General features: G+C 52.5%; 1 protein-coding gene across 1 annotated transcript in view; it reads right to left on the bottom strand.

Annotated features, from left to right (window-relative positions):
- Positions 1-15384, bottom strand: part of WDR49 (WD repeat domain 49) — a 523215-nt gene that overhangs the window by 62150 nt on the left and 445681 nt on the right. Inside the window, 1 exon segment of the mRNA XM_070509548.1 lies at positions 1907-2140. Within this exon segment, the coding sequence (XP_070365649.1) occupies positions 1907-2140 (234 nt within the window).

The raw sequence follows: 15384 nt of genomic DNA, 5'->3' as shown, positions 1-15384 counted from the left end.
CCCCACCCCAACCCCGACACAGTTGATCACTTTCCATAGACAGCCCTTTGCTCTCACCTCTACTTCATTCTACTGTATTCCAATGTTTCCTTCTGAGTTGTGATGTGTCTGCCTCCCCTTCTTTCATCCCGCAGTCCTGCACTGAGCACCTGCCTAGCAATGAGCGTCAGGAAGACACCCTGGACCTGACCTTAGAGACGCGAGTCTTCCTGAGCTACTGGGATGAAGAAAGTACAGTGTATGAATCTTTGATTCCTCATTCCTGGCACCTGGTACTTGTTCAAAACTGTTCCATTTGCTTTTTCTAATTACTCTGAAATGACAAATTATCACCAGCTGATGGGACTATGGGTGATATTGTTTTCTTTGTACTTGACTGCAATACATTTTTGTAATTATAAATGTAACACAATGTTAAAGTGCTTCTCTGTAGCTTAGCAGCCAATTGTTAGGAAACATGTATGCGATACAATCTCCATGTGCTTTATATACATATTAATGCTTTTAATTATTTATACTATTAACAGCAAAAATAAGTAGAGCTGTGAATACTCAACTCGGTTGTATGGTGATTCTCCCTATATCATGTACCATATGTACATACTCTATTGTTGCCTATAATTTGCATATATTTGTGTTATCTTGGCTTTATCTTCATGTCCCAAGTGGAAAATACCAGATCTTCTTTGTGTCCCATTTCTTGAATTCCTCATGGAATATTGCTCATCTTATGGCCAGGCAACATAGGATCTTAACATACACGCACAAACCCAGCTTTTTAACTTGCAGATCTCAATTAGCAAAATGTTCTCCCGGAAACAAATACATCTCTCAGTAGCCACCAGGGAGCCGAATTAACTGGCTGCCTCCATAAAGTTCAGTAAAACATTTACGGGGGAGTGTTTCCCACATATGGAATTCAAAATGGACTGTTTTGTAAAGGATTTTTATCTCCTAGAATAACCAGAAAACAGAGTATTTGAAGTAGTGACATGACACACTGCTCATTACTAACAAAGGGTTTCTACCCCTTGCATAAAATCTGAGCCACTCATTTCTGCGTGAATGCAGAAGCTTCTGCAGAAGGGAAAGAAAGAATGGGTTGGAGTTACTGTTTAATTGCCCACAAGCTGGATACTGGCTGTCTGCTCAGCTCCCACTGTGCTGTTACCATCAAGCTGGAGGTGATCATTGCAGCAGACTAACCCCCCCCGATGCCCGCTCCCTCCATGATACCCACAGGCTGACCCACCCTGTCCTCTCAGATGGCCTGTGGTCTGTGTGGCGTCTCAGCTCCAGAGGAGTCATGCTTCTTCATTGCCATGCAGGTAGCGCTCCCATAAGCAAAGGCTGCAGAGCATCATTAGAGTGGCGGGGAGACAAACAACACTGGCGCTGCATACCAAGTGGCACCACATTTAGCTGAATCATTTTATTATGAATACATTCCAGGCTGCCACTGTGAGCCACTGGTGTAAAATATGCTGGCAAAATGGATCTCTGCTAATTACATTTCATGCATATTTCAGAGCTTTCCAGAGGGATCCAGGAGGATGGTGTTCATAAAAGGGAATTTTACAACCAGGTTCACTTGCATTTGGCATCTAGACCCAAACGAGTGGGCAACAAAGATAAGTTCAATTACATTACATGTTGTGTTTGTTTTAGCTGGGATATTGTAATTCCTTCTAATGCTGTCGGCACTGCTGTGGTGGCTGGCTGCAAATAAAATCACTCTTCAAATCCACCTGAACACACATTATTGCAAAAAAGCACATGGATATTAAGTCATTGCTTTTCCACATTTCTTTTTCCATATTTGTCCTCAGTTACCTTGGAGTGAATTAAGGAAATGAGCCTCTGGACGTGGGGACGCGTTAGGAGAGTGACAGAAAAGCATCATTACCTGCTTCAAGACTGAATTGTAAAGAACACAAGTGACTTCTTTCTGGTGGCTTTTCACCCTCTTGCTTGCTTCACTTTTCATTGCTAACAATGCCAGCTGGTTATTAAATGAGATGAAAAGTCGTCCGCAGGCTTCATCAAAGTGGAAGAGGCATCTCACGTCCTGACTTTTGGGGAAAGAACAAGCTATCCTCTGGATGGACAGCTGGTGCTGGATATCCCAAAGTCTCAAAACCTGGGTGAAAAGGGAAAAAGTCACATGAATATGTCAAGAATAACTCTAATTTTTTAGCCAAATTTCTTTCTAGCTCATCCTTGACCCCAGGCAGTTGTTTCCTCCATAGTGCTACTATAACTGTTCACACTTCTATCAAAACACAGATTTCTCTTTTTTAACTTCCCTTATCCATTCAAATATCTCCTCACTGTAATGGCTCCTAGGGAAGGGATCATGATTTGTCTCAATTCCAGGCAAAGTGCTTGGCATTTAGTAGGTGCTTGTGGTAGGCAGAATAACGGTCCCCAAAGACATCCATGTCCTATCCCTGGAGTGTGTGAATATGTTATCTTGCATGGCAACAGGAATTTTGCAAACGTGATAAATTAAAGACTTTGAGAGGGAGAGATTATCCTGGATGACTTGAGTGAGTCCAGTGTCATCACGAGGGAGATCAGAGTGACAGGATGTAAGAACTCTGCCCAGCGTTGCTGGCTTTGAAGGTGGAGGAAGGGGCCCCCAAGCCAAGGAAACTGGAAAGGTAAGGAACCAGATTCTCCTCCAGAGCTTCCAGAAAGTAAGACAGACCTGCCAGCACCTTGATTTTAGCCCATGAAGCCGTGTGCCGGAATTCTAACCTACAGCAAACAAAACATATTTGTGCTGTTTCAAGCTACTAAGTTTGCGGATTTCTGTCACAGTAGCAATAGAAAACTAACAGCATTTCTCTTTCAATCTCTCTCTCTCTCTCTCTTTCTATATATAGATGTATTATATGTATGTATATATGCATTATATAGATATATATGTATGTGAAATAAAAGATTTGATGGTAAATGAAATCAAGTTCAAATAAATCACAGATATTAGAATCTTATGAAAGCACAGACAATCAAGACACAAAAATAACATGCAGAGGGAATGAGACAAACACAGAAGAAAACAGAAAGAGCAGCTTTGCAGGTCCAAGTATTGCTACTATCAGCCATAGTAGACACTTAACAAAGACCAGTGAAAGGGAAAGAGGCAAAACGAAGACAGTGAAAAACCCCTCTGAAAGGGTCTACCAGGCAAACTCTAGGGCCAGACATCTTGGGTTCTCATCTTGGCCCTGTCTCTTACTGGAGGGTGACCTCTAGCAAGTTTCTTTGTCTCTCTGAGTTTTTGATGTAGTACCTTCCTCGTCCGATGCTGTGAGGATTGAATGAGAGCCCACGTCAAGCATTTAACATGATGACCAACATGTAATTTGTTCAAGAATCACCCTTTTATTATTAAATTTATCTTATAATTTTTACATCGTGTAAATATTAGAACCTAAGAGCAGAAAAGTTTATTTCAAATAAACTAGTCTATCTTATCCAATTCAAGAACTATTTCTAAATTATCTATTAAAAAATGGTATCTGTTTAATTTCAATGAGCATTTATTACTCCATAAGGCAGGCAAACCTTTCATTCTTAACTCATTTTAAAGGATATGCTATTTCAAAAAAAAAAATACTATTGAAAATGATGGTCTATCCCCTCCCCCTCCATGCAATACCCATATAAGTACAAAATTTTCCACATAATTTTGTTGGGCACATGGACACACACACCTCCCATACATATGTCCAGATCCCGGGAATCCGCAGAACAGGAATTCCCACAGTAATTATTAAACATGTGCAGGCAAAGACATGCTCTCCTACCTGTTGATTCCATTCCACCCTCTTCTCCTACATCTGCATAAGCCTCTTCTTACACTTTTCTCCAGAGTAATAATCCCAGTTCCCTCACTCACCGTAATATCAGTTTTCAGATCCCACTCCAGGGCAGCCTCTTGATTCTCTCACTCTGCCTTTGTTTCTACTTTCTCTCCAGAGGAGAATGGTCATCCAGACCTTGTTTACTTTTAAAACCCATAGCAGGATCTGTCCATGGTATAAAATCCAATAGCATTGAAGGGCTTTATTCCCAACCCATCCCTCTGAACCCTAAGTCCCATTCCTCAGAGACAGCTTCCTTTAACTCTTCCTAGGTTATGGTTTTCTCCATAACACCAAATAATAGCTGTGTGTGTGCGTACATAGCACATACTAACCAATGACACTCTCCTCTGAAAGAAAAGCAATCACTTACACTCCTTTTCTCCCTTTCTCTTTTCACTCCTCTCAACATAAACATTTTATTTTTTCAGTCCTACTGGTTATGATAATTTAAGACAATATATTTACACATCAATTACTGCACGTTCAACTTAAGCCAGTATCTCTCAACTTATCAAGATATAAGATGAACACCTTAGGATCCTCAAGGACTTGATTTAAGCAAGGTTCTCAGAATTGAGTCAATATTCCAGGTGTGTTCAAACCACTGTTACCATTGCTGTGACTTCCTTAAGCGGGCTATTTTTGCGTCAGCTGATTAAGCCACTCCATCATGCATTTCACTTATCCTGAGGTCCTGATCAAGCAAAACTCTGAATCTTATTCCCATGAATAATCAAGCCAGATATCTACTGTCCTACCTTCAAAAATCTGATGCCTTAAGCTAAGACTAGGATTTTTCCTATTTTGAGCCAAAGTTTCAGGATGACAATATCCTTTTGAATCCTAATTCAATTATATTAACAATTCCTCACTCATTTGTCCACGCATCACGTGGGACATAGTAGATGTTCAATAAACAGTTTTTGAATTTCTTAGAGGTGGTGGCTCACTTAATAACTATGTCTTTATTCAGTCATTGATGAAGAGGTTAGCTAGAAGAAGTCCAAGAAGTCAGCACTCCCAGGAAAAACTTGCCTCAAGTCTTCATGATTATTCACCCAATTGCAGATCTCATATAATCGACAAACAAATATTCTGAGACTTTTTCAAACATCTTGCAGAAATACTTATGCTTCATGCATAGTATAGGGTAACCTCTTCATCTACAAACACTTTGACAAATTTAAAATAACCTAATCAGTCCTTACCAGATACACAGCATTACTAATCCTTCTAACACCAAGAATATATATTAATAAAATAAACTGGGGTTCCTTGGAAAGATTATCTTACTAAGCAACTCATTCTGGTTCTTAATCATTACTAAATTATTTTTCTTGAAAACATTCAGGAAACATTCCAGAATATGCTTATCCTCAAAAATATAAATTCTACAAGAAGTAAGACTTTCAAATGTATTTTGATTAGTTCTAAATAAAAATAGAATTGATAAACTGTTATTTTGAATGATAAAGCCATAAGATTAGAGACATCTAGATCATTCTAGGAATAGCTGGGCATCCTTTTGACACAGAATCTTTGAACTCCGGGGAATTTTTCTTCTTAATGAAAACCGCTATCTCAATTTCAAACATCCGGAGTCGCTCACCTCAGACCAGACCCAGCCAGGCACAGGAGGCCACCTCTGGAAGGCTGGCACTTCCATGCAAACTCCGGAGGAGGGAAACGCACGGAGTCCGACAGAAGGAAACTCAGTGGCTACCGGGGACTTGCGGTGGGAGGAAGGGAGACTGACTGCTTCCCAGGGACAGGGTTTCTCTTGGACAAAAATGGGCGGGTACTAGATGCGGATGACGTTGGTGTGACATTGTGAGTCTGCTTCACGCCACTTCAGCGAACAATTGAAAAGAACCCAAGAACTAAACTTTATTGAACTGACGAGATAAAATACAGGGAAAGGTTAAGTAAAGAAAAGCCGAAAACAAAACTTTGAAACCCACGCCATGGCTAGGGGAAGGCGAGGATTCTCTGGGGCTGCAGCTCAGGAGCTGAGGGTAGTGGCTGGGATGCTGCAAGTGCTTGCTGAAGGTCTTGAGCCGGCTGTGGCTCGGAAGATGCCTGTGCGGCTCTGAGCTGGGCTGGGCACGAGAGGGAGAGATGGTGCCGGATCTTCAGGGGCTTCCGCACCTTTCGCTGGAGCTGCAGCTGGAGATGGAAGAAGAGAAAACGCCACCAACATGACTGCCCGCCCAAGTCATTCCAAAGAAAGGGACCCTCTGCCGCCAATCAAGCAGTCTCAGTCCAAGCACCACGCCCCCGAAAGTCTTCCCAGACTCGAGTCCCTGGCAAGAGTGATCTGAGCCCGCCGCCCCTTGCTCCCAGCCGAACCCCAGCCTCTGGACACTCTGCTCCGGGGGGTGCAGCGCCATCCCCTCTGCACACGCCCACGTCACACACCCGAGTCCTCCTCACCCTCAGTCTTGGCCTCAGTGTGCTCAGGGTGCTCCAGCTGGGAAAGAAGAACGCGGGCGCGGTGCTCCAGCTCCGAGCCGGGCATATTGAGACCAATGTAGGCCAAGAGCAGTTCCAGGCTGGGAACATCTGGGGGCTGGATAAAATCCTCAGGGTACCATCGGAGCCAGGCGCCCAGAATGAAGGAGATGGCCCTGAGGACGGACAGGTGGGCAGCAGAGTCAGAGAAGGGTCCTTTCCTTGCACGCTGGCCTCCCGGGCATCCCTGTGCGGGCCTGGGCTCCTGGGCCTCCCGCTCCTGGCTGTCCAGGGGCCAGTCCTACTTGGCGGCCACCTCCAATCTGGCAGTCTTGGCAGAGGTAGGCCAGGGCACCAAGGAGGGGCTAGGAAAACGCCTTTGGAAGGGGGAGCCCTGTGCCGTGGTGGCGTCACCTCTCCTAGGCCTCAGGGAAGCCTGACACACTGCTTGGAGCATCTCTCTGCCCACTGCCCACTGGAACGTCAGCTGCGTGAGGGCAGCGAGCGGTGCAGTCTCCTCTTTGCATTGCCCTCCCTGGCACACAGGAGGTGCTCCCAGAACATCTGACCAGTGAGGGAACAACGGACATTGTCTCCCGCCCATGCTTCCCAGGGCCCTCCTCTTGCCTCCAACTTTCCCTCCTGGGCCTACGTGCTGCCTGATTCACCAGGTGTCCCATGAGGGTCATGCTCCCCTGCCCCGTATCTCGACCAGGGAGGGGCTTATGTGGCCCCGGAGCACTCCCTGAGCCCCCTGAGCAGGAGCTGAGCACCCGCTGGGGAGGTTCTAGCAGATGAGTGAGCGGGACGCTGCAGGCAACTGCCCTCCAAGTGTGGACGCTGGGCGCCCTCCTAGGGATTCCAAAGCCCACTCACTTTTTGAGTTGGTCTAGGGGTCCGCCGTCCTCATGGCCATAGGCAAGGACACAACCGTATCTAGAAGACACAGGAGGACGTCGCATGCACTGGACTGTGGATCAGGCCTGCGTGAGAAGCCTAGCGGCGCTGTCTGACTCCCAAGGAGAATGGAGCCCTGGAGGGCATGGCTGTCGCCTGCTCTGTGCACGGGATTCTGGTCAGTGCCTAGAAAACTTTCTGCACCTAGTGGGGCCCTCTGTGTGTGCGTGATGAAGGAAGGAGCTCCAACCGGCCCCTCCCTCCTGCTTGAGTGGGTCGGGGGCCTCGGCTCAGCCCAGGGATCGCTGCTCTGGCTTCACCCAGGTCAGAGACCTAGAAGAGCTCTCCCATCTCCTTTTCCAAAGGGAAGACAACAGCTCAGTGAAGGCCACGGGCACGCTGAGGGACGAGGCGGAGGCTTCGCCATAGGCAAGAGGAATATCCTCAATGAGCACAACCACAGCCCCTCCGCTCCAGTCGACCCTCCCAGAGGGTTAGGCTTCTCGAGAAGCCTTTGCAGGCAGCACCTGCTTGAGTCCCTACAATCTCCCCTGGAGGCTGATCCTCTCTTCAGCCCGCCTTGCAAGGAGCAAACCGAGGCTCGGGGAGGTGCCGTGACATCCCCAGCCTCACAGCTAGTAGGTGGCTGAATGCCCACAGTGCTGCGGAGGGGCACGGCACTCACCTTTGAAACAGCAGCTCCAGCACCTGTCGTGTGGTGGCAAAGCCTCTATAAGTGCACAGGAAGCTGTGGACGTAGGCGGTGTCGCCCTCCAGGAAGGCGGGCACCAGGTGCTCCACTCGCTTCTGCCGCGTTCCAGCCTGGACGGTCCACACCAGGCGGGACGCTTTGCTCTTCGCTGGGGATGGATTTTCAGCCTGGGGTCAGACAGAGGGGCCGCTTGCCATCAGAGGCCGCACCGCGGGCCCCAGGAGTGCCGGGGACTGGAGGTCGGACCGAATGCCCAAGCCCGCGGTGACTTGTGGCCAGAAGTGGGCATCATTGCCCAGGGCAGGGAAGAATTCTCGGGATTCCAAGTAGGATGTGAGGTGCAGAAGGATTAAACCTCTTGGTCTCCTAGGTCTTTGGTGCTGGCAGAGGAGTGACAGCCCTTCCCTGGATGAAGAGCATCAACCCTGGGGTGGCTGACCAACTGCCCATTCTAGACAGGAGAACACAGAGGCTTTTCGTGGGCTGGGAGGGATGAGGACGGGAGGACAGGCAGGGTGATCAGGGCGGTGCTGTGGAAATGGCAACAGAAGGTGCGGGTTCAGTGAAGGGCTGAGTCACTGGGCTAATGGGTCTCCCTTCTGGAAAGTTGGGCGGCCTGCTGAGGCCCGATGCCCTGACCTCGAGAGGCCACGTGGACGTGTTCCTCTGGACGGCAAAGGCAGAGGACCAGAAAGAACACTGTGAGCCCCATGTCCTTTTGGGCAAAAAGCATGCCTATCCATCAGGATGCTGCGTCCGACTGGGAGAAGGTGGGGAAGGATTGCCAGGCCACATGGACACGTGAGGATGGGAGTTCAAACAGGAAAAATCTCTACAGAACGCAAAAGGACTCTTGAACGCCCGTGAGCTGATGGGCTAGAAATGTCTCTGCTCTGCTGCACCTCTGTGGACAGGGCCGTCTCCTCTGGCCAAGACGGGGGCTGGGCCCGCAGGGGAAGGTCGGGGGAAGAGATGGGGATTCAGATTCCTTGGGGAGCAGGGCTCCAGGCAGGAGCCCCGGGGCTGTCTCAGGGCCTTCGAAGACCTGGGGTCCTCAGTGCTGTCTTGGGGCCCTGGGGCTTGGGTCTCCCCAGCACCCGCACTCACCCTGAGCCGGCCCTGGCCTCGCTTGGCAGCGTGGGGCACCTTCCCTTCCTGCAGGGTGGTGGAGTCGAGGGCGTCGTTGCTCAGCTGCTGGCCCATCTCCTGAGTGACGCTCTGGAAAGACAGTGCCCGGCAGCCAGGCGGCAAGCCTCAGAGACCCGACTGGCTGTCTTGGCTGGCTCTCACACCTCTGTGACTCTCTCCACTCTGGACACACATACCCCGCCCCACGGTCCACACAGACCTCCAGCGAGGAGGGAAACACACGGCAGCCTGAGGGCCTGGAATGAGGAGGCAGCTTAGGGGTCCCCTTTCAGTCCCGCCAGCCCTGTCCTGGCTTGGGAACGTGACGGGAAAAGCAGGTTACTGCCAGCCCACCAACCTTCTGCGGCCAAGGGCAGATCCTGCCCACATGTCCCTCTGGCCCCCACACTCACGAGGAGACGGGATGAGGGCTGCCCTGGGAGGGCTCGGGGAGCTGGTCTGGCCTCGATTGGGCTGCTCTAGGCTTCCTCATGTTACCTGAGAGGACCTCCTGCCAGAGGTCCAGCGGTGGGGGGCGTGGGAGCTGAGCCAGCGTCCACAACGTCTCAAAAGGTTCTCCCTCCGGGCTTTCTGGGAACCAGAGCCCTGGTCAGGCGGGAGAAAGCAGGAGAACATGGTTCTCTATCAAGAGTCTCCAGCCAAGTGAGCTGGCTTTGCGCACGTGGCTGCCTAGTTGCGGGGGTTCCAAGTCTGTTGGGGTCTGTTGTCAAGGAAGTGACCTCATTTCCTGCAGTGCCCTTACCTGAGTGCCCCCCTCAGATACCACCCATGCAAACAGTCCTCTGGCCATGGCCTTGCTCACCCCCCTTCTCCATGCGACGTCGTACGCGTACCCAGGAACACCAACACACCCGTCTCACAGGCTCCCTAGAGGGTCTGGGTGCGGCCGAGGTCCCAGCTTTGAGACTGACGCAGAAACAAGTCCTCTTCCTTACCTCTTCTGGATCCTGCATAAGCCGTTGTGTCTCTCAGGGCCTGTCGGCCTCCTGTCTGCACACTGGGGAGGACTGGAGCGTGGACTTGCTAGACATGTCCTCTGGCGTGTGTCCTACCTTAGAGGACAATACCTCTCAAACTGGAGGCGTGTGTCACCTGCAGGCAATGCCTCCCACCTCGTGTTTCTTCCTCTTGCCACTTGCCCTGTGTCTGCTTCTCTTCGGATCCCACCCTAGAGTCCATCCTTGCATCCAAGGTCAATGTGTGTGTGTGTGTGTGTGTGTTTGTGTGTGTGTGCATGCGCGTGTGTGCGTGTGTGTGTGTGTTTGTGTGCGTCCGCGTGTTGTGTGCTCAGGTTGTGGAGGCCAAGAAGAAAACAGCTCCCACAAAAGGGAGGGATTGGCAAGAGCTTCTCAAGATCTCGTGGTTCCTAGTTTCAGAAGCCAAGCCTCCGCGTGGGGTCCCAGTCTTGCCCTAGAAGGTCAGAACACACACTTACCCACGGGACTCACCCTGTCGAGGGCCATTCCATACCCCTCTAGGGGCCTCAGTTTCCCAATGTTCCAGTGAGAGATTCAATTCAGGACTGCATAGGCCTGAGCTCAGCAGAAAAGTGGCCGCCACTGCCTCCACCGTGGGTGTGATGTGGGCAGGGCTACAATCAAGGGTGCCCCGGACCTGGGCTCCTCCTCAAACAAGAACTGACCAAATGCCCGTGTACACTGCCGAATACTCCCCCTCACCCCCATGCCATCTCCAGATCTGTAGGCACTTCCACCAACACAGCCTTCTCCAGAGGCCCCTGGGAATGCCTGTGTGCAGCCAGAGCCCCAGCCTTGAGGACGCAGAGCTGGCTTCCTCCCTGGCTCCGCCTTCTTCCTCATCTGGGATTCTGGGCAAGGCATTGAAGTGCTGGGGTCTTCTCCTTCTCCCGTCACTGGCCACCTGGGATCAGGACTTCCTGGTCTAGACCTCCTGCTGTAATCCCCTCCTCTTGAGTGTGGACTGACTTGAGCGATTCCACAGAGGACGGCAAAGCGATGCCGTGTCACTACTGAGATTTGGATGTGGTCAGTGGTCCCTGAGAACGCGCAAGGGGATAGGTGTGACTACTCACAGCCCACTGTGGGGCATCAGGTACCAGGAAGGAACAGCCCCAGGCTCCTTCCCGCACCACACCCTCACACACCCACACACCCACACCGCCCTCACACACACACACACACACACACACTCACACACACACACACACACACACACACACACACACACACGCCCCCGCACCGGAGCTCAATGAAGAGCTCTGCAAAGCTGGCCACCCCTTGTTCTGGGCAGTTGTTTCTTGGTAGAACGAGGGCATCGTTTCTTATGACTCATCTTTAAGTCATTCTTTTACCAAATTAACATTAGTTATCTATCTCAAACGTTAAAACTTTGGGGAATATATTTTACTCCACGATACGCTTCTTGTAAACGCCAGTGTTTCATACGCGATGAGAATATTTTTAAAATTTGCCCATTTTGAAAACGTTACCGTGGCCCATCCAGGAAAGCGAAAGATTTGAAAGGGGTCTCCCTGGCCCCGACATTTCCCTCGCTGTTTCCAGCTCTGGTGTCACACCTCCAATGGGTCCCCATCCCCAGGAAGTGAAAAGAGGGAATAGCGGGGCATCCTCTTTGAGACAGAATCTTTGATCTCCGGGGGATTTTTCTTCTTAATGAAAACCGCTATCTCAATTTCAAACATCCGGAGTCGCTCACCTCAGACCAGACCCAGCCAGGCACAGGAGGCCACCTCTGGAAGGCTGGCACTTCCATGCAAACTCCGGAGGAGGGAAACGCACGGAGTCCGACAGAAGGAAACTCAGTGGCTACCGGGGACTTGCGGTGGGAGGAAGGGAGACTGACTGCTTCCCAGGGACAGGGTTTCTCTTGGACAAAAATGGGCGGGTACTAGATGCGGATGACGTTGGTGTGACATTGTGAGTCTGCTTCACGCCACTTCAGCGAACAATTGAAAAGAACCCAAGAACTAAACTTTATTGAACTGACGAGATAAAATACAGGGAAAGGTTAAGTAAAGAAAAGCCGAAAACAAAACTTTGAAACCCACGCCATGGCTAGGGGAAGGCGAGGATTCTCTGGGGCTGCAGCTCAGGAGCTGAGGGTAGTGGCTGGGATGCTGCAAGTGCTTGCTGAAGGTCTTGAGCCGGCTGTGGCTCGGAAGATGCCTGTGCGGCTCTGAGCTGGGCTGGGCACGAGAGGGAGAGATGGTGCCGGATCTTCAGGGGCTTCCGCATCTTTCGGTGGAGCTGCAGCTGGAGATGGAAGAAGAGAAAACGCCACCAACATGACTGCCCGCCCAAGTCATTCCAAAGAAAGGGACCCTCTGCCGCCAATCAAGCAGTCTCAGTCCAAGCACCACGCCCCCGAAAGTCTTCCCAGACTCGAGTCCCTGGCAAGAGTGATCTGAGCCCGCCGCCCCTTGCTCCCAGCCGAACCCCAGCCTCTGGACACTCTGCTCCGGGGGGCGCAGCGCCATCCCCTCTGCACACGCCCACGTCACACACCCGAGTCCTCCTCACCCTCAGTCTTGGCCTCAGTGTGCTCAGGGTGCTCCAGCTGGGAAAGAAGAACGCGGGCGCGGTGCTCCAGCTCCGAGCCGGGCATATTGAGACCAATGTAGGCCAAGAGCAGTTCCAGGCTGGGAACATCTGGGGGCTGGATAAAATCCTCAGGGTACCATCGGAGCCAGGCGCCCAGAATGAAGGAGATGGCCCTGAGGACGGACAGGTGGGCAGCAGAGTCAGAGAAGTGTCCTTTCCTTGCACGCTGGCCTCCCGGGCATCCCTGTGCGGGCCTGGGCTCCTGGGCCTCCCGCTCCTGGCTGTCCAGGGGCCAGTCCTACTTGGCGGCCACCTCCAATCTGGCAGTCTTGGCAGAGGTAGGCCAGGGCACCAAGGAGGGGCTAGGAAAACGCCTTTGGAAGGGGGAGCCCTGTGCCGTGGTGGCGTCACCTCTCCTAGGCCTCAGGGAAGCCTGACACACTGCTTGGAGCATCTCTCTGCCCACTGCCCACTGGAACGTCAGCTGCGTGAGGGCAGCGAGCGGTGCAGTCTCCTCTTTGCATTGCCCTCCCTGGCACACAGGAGGTGCTCCCAGAACATCTGACCAGTGAGGGAACAACGGACATTGTCTCCCGCCCATGCTTCCCAGGGCCCTCCTCTTGCCTCCAACTTTCCCTCCTGGGCCTACGTGCTGCCTGATTCACCAGGTGTCCCATGAGGGTCATGCTCCCCTGCCCCGTATCTCGACCAGGGAGGGGCTTATGTGGCCCCGGAGCACTCCCTGAGCCCCCTGAGCAGGAGCTGAGCACCCGCTGGGGAGGTTCTAGCAGATGAGTGAGCGGGACGCTGCAGGCAACTGCCCTCCAAGTGTGGACGCTGGGCGCCCTCCTAGGGATTCCAAAGCCCACTCACTTTTTGAGTTGGTCTAGGGGTCCGCCGTCCTCATGGCCATAGGCAAGGACACAACCGTATCTAGAAGACACAGGAGGACGTCGCATGCACTGGACTGTGGATCAGGCCCGCGTGAGAAGCCTAGCGGCGCTGTCTGACTCCCAAGGAGAATGGAGCCCTGGAGGGCATGGCTGTCGCCTGCTCTGTGCACGGGATTCTGGTCAGTGCCTAGAAAACTTTCTGCACCTAGTGGGGCCCTCTGTGTGTGCGTGATGAAGGAAGGAGCTCCAACCGGCCCCTCCCTCCTGCTTGAGTGGGTCGGGGGCCTCGGCTCAGCCCAGGGATCGCTGCTCTGGCTTCACCCAGGTCAGAGACCTAGAAGATCTCTCCCATCTCCTTTTCCAAAGGGAAGACAACAGCTCAGTGAAGGCCACGGGCACGCTGAGGGACGAGGCGGAGGCTTCGCCATAGGCAAGAGGAATATCCTCAATGAGCACAACCACAGCCCCTCCGCTCCAGTCGACCCTCCCAGAGGGTTAGGCTTCTCGAGAAGCCTTTGCAGGCAGCACCTGCTTGAGTCCCTACAATCTCCCCTGGAGGCTGATCCTCTCTTCAGCCCGCCTTGCAAGGAGCAAACCGAGGCTCGGGGAGGTGCCGTGACATCCCCAGCCTCACAGCTAGTAGGTGGCTGAATGCCCACAGTGCTGCGGAGGGGCACGGCACTCACCTTTGAAACAGCAGCTCCAGCACCTGTCGTGTGGTGGCAAAGCCTCTATAAGTGCACAGGAAGCTGTGGACGTAGGCGGTGTCGCCCTCCAGGAAGGCGGGCACCAGGTGCTCCACTCGCTTCTGCCGCGTTCCAGCCTGGACGGTCCACACCAGGCGGGACGCTTTGCTCTTCGCTGGGGATGGATTTTCAGCCTGGGGTCAGACAGAGGGGCCGCTTGCCATCAGAGGCCGCACCGCGGGCCCCAGGAGTGCCGGGGACTGGAGGTCGGACCGAATGCCCAAGCCCGCGGTGACTTGTGGCCAGAAGTGGGCATCATTGCCCAGGGCAGGGAAGAATTCTCGGGATTCCAAGTAGGATGTGAGGTGCAGAAGGATTAAACCTCTTGGTCTCCTAGGTCTTTGGTGCTGGCAGAGGAGTGACAGCCCTTCCCTGGATGAAGAGCATCAACCCTGGGGTGGCTGACCAACTGCCCATTCTAGACAGGAGAACACAGAGGCTTTTCGTGGGCTGGGAGGGATGAGGACGGGAGGACAGGCAGGGTGATCAGGGCGGTGCTGTGGAAATGGCAACAGAAGGTGCGGGTTCAGTGAAGGGCTGAGTCACTGGGCTAATGGGTCTCCCTTCTGGAAAGTTGGGCGGCCTGCTGAGGCCCGATGCCCTGACCTCGAGAGGCCACGTGGACGTGTTCCTCTGGACGGCAAAGGCAGAGGACCAGAAAGAACACTGTGAGCCCCATGTCCTTTTGGGCAAAAAGCATGCCTATCCATCAGGATGCTGCGTCCGACTGGGAGAAGGTGGGGAAGGATTGCCAGGCCACATGGACACGTGAGGATGGGAGTTCAAACAGGAAAAATCTCTACAGAACGCAAAAGGACTCTTGAACGCCCGTGAGCTGATGGGCTAGAAATGTCTCTGCTCTGCTGCACCTCTGTGGACAGGGCCGTCTCCTCTGGCCAAGACGGGGGCTGGGCCCGCAGGGGAAGGTCGGGGGAAGAGATGGGGATTCAGATTCCTTGGGGAGCAGGGCTCCAGGCAGGAGCCCCGGGGCTGTCTCAGGGCCTTCGAAGACCTGGGGTCCTCAGTGCTGTCTTGGGGCCCTGGGGCTTGGGTCTCCCCAGCACCCGCACTCACCCTGAGCCGGCCCTGGCCTCGCTTGGCAGCGTGGGGCACCTTCCC

The sequence above is a fragment of the Equus asinus genome, chromosome 5, assembly GCF_041296235.1.
Source record: "Equus asinus isolate D_3611 breed Donkey chromosome 5, EquAss-T2T_v2, whole genome shotgun sequence".
Lineage (NCBI taxonomy): Eukaryota > Metazoa > Chordata > Mammalia > Perissodactyla > Equidae > Equus > Equus asinus.
The sequence above is the reverse complement of the archived record's forward strand: the minus strand, read 5'-3'. Positions and strand labels throughout refer to the sequence as shown.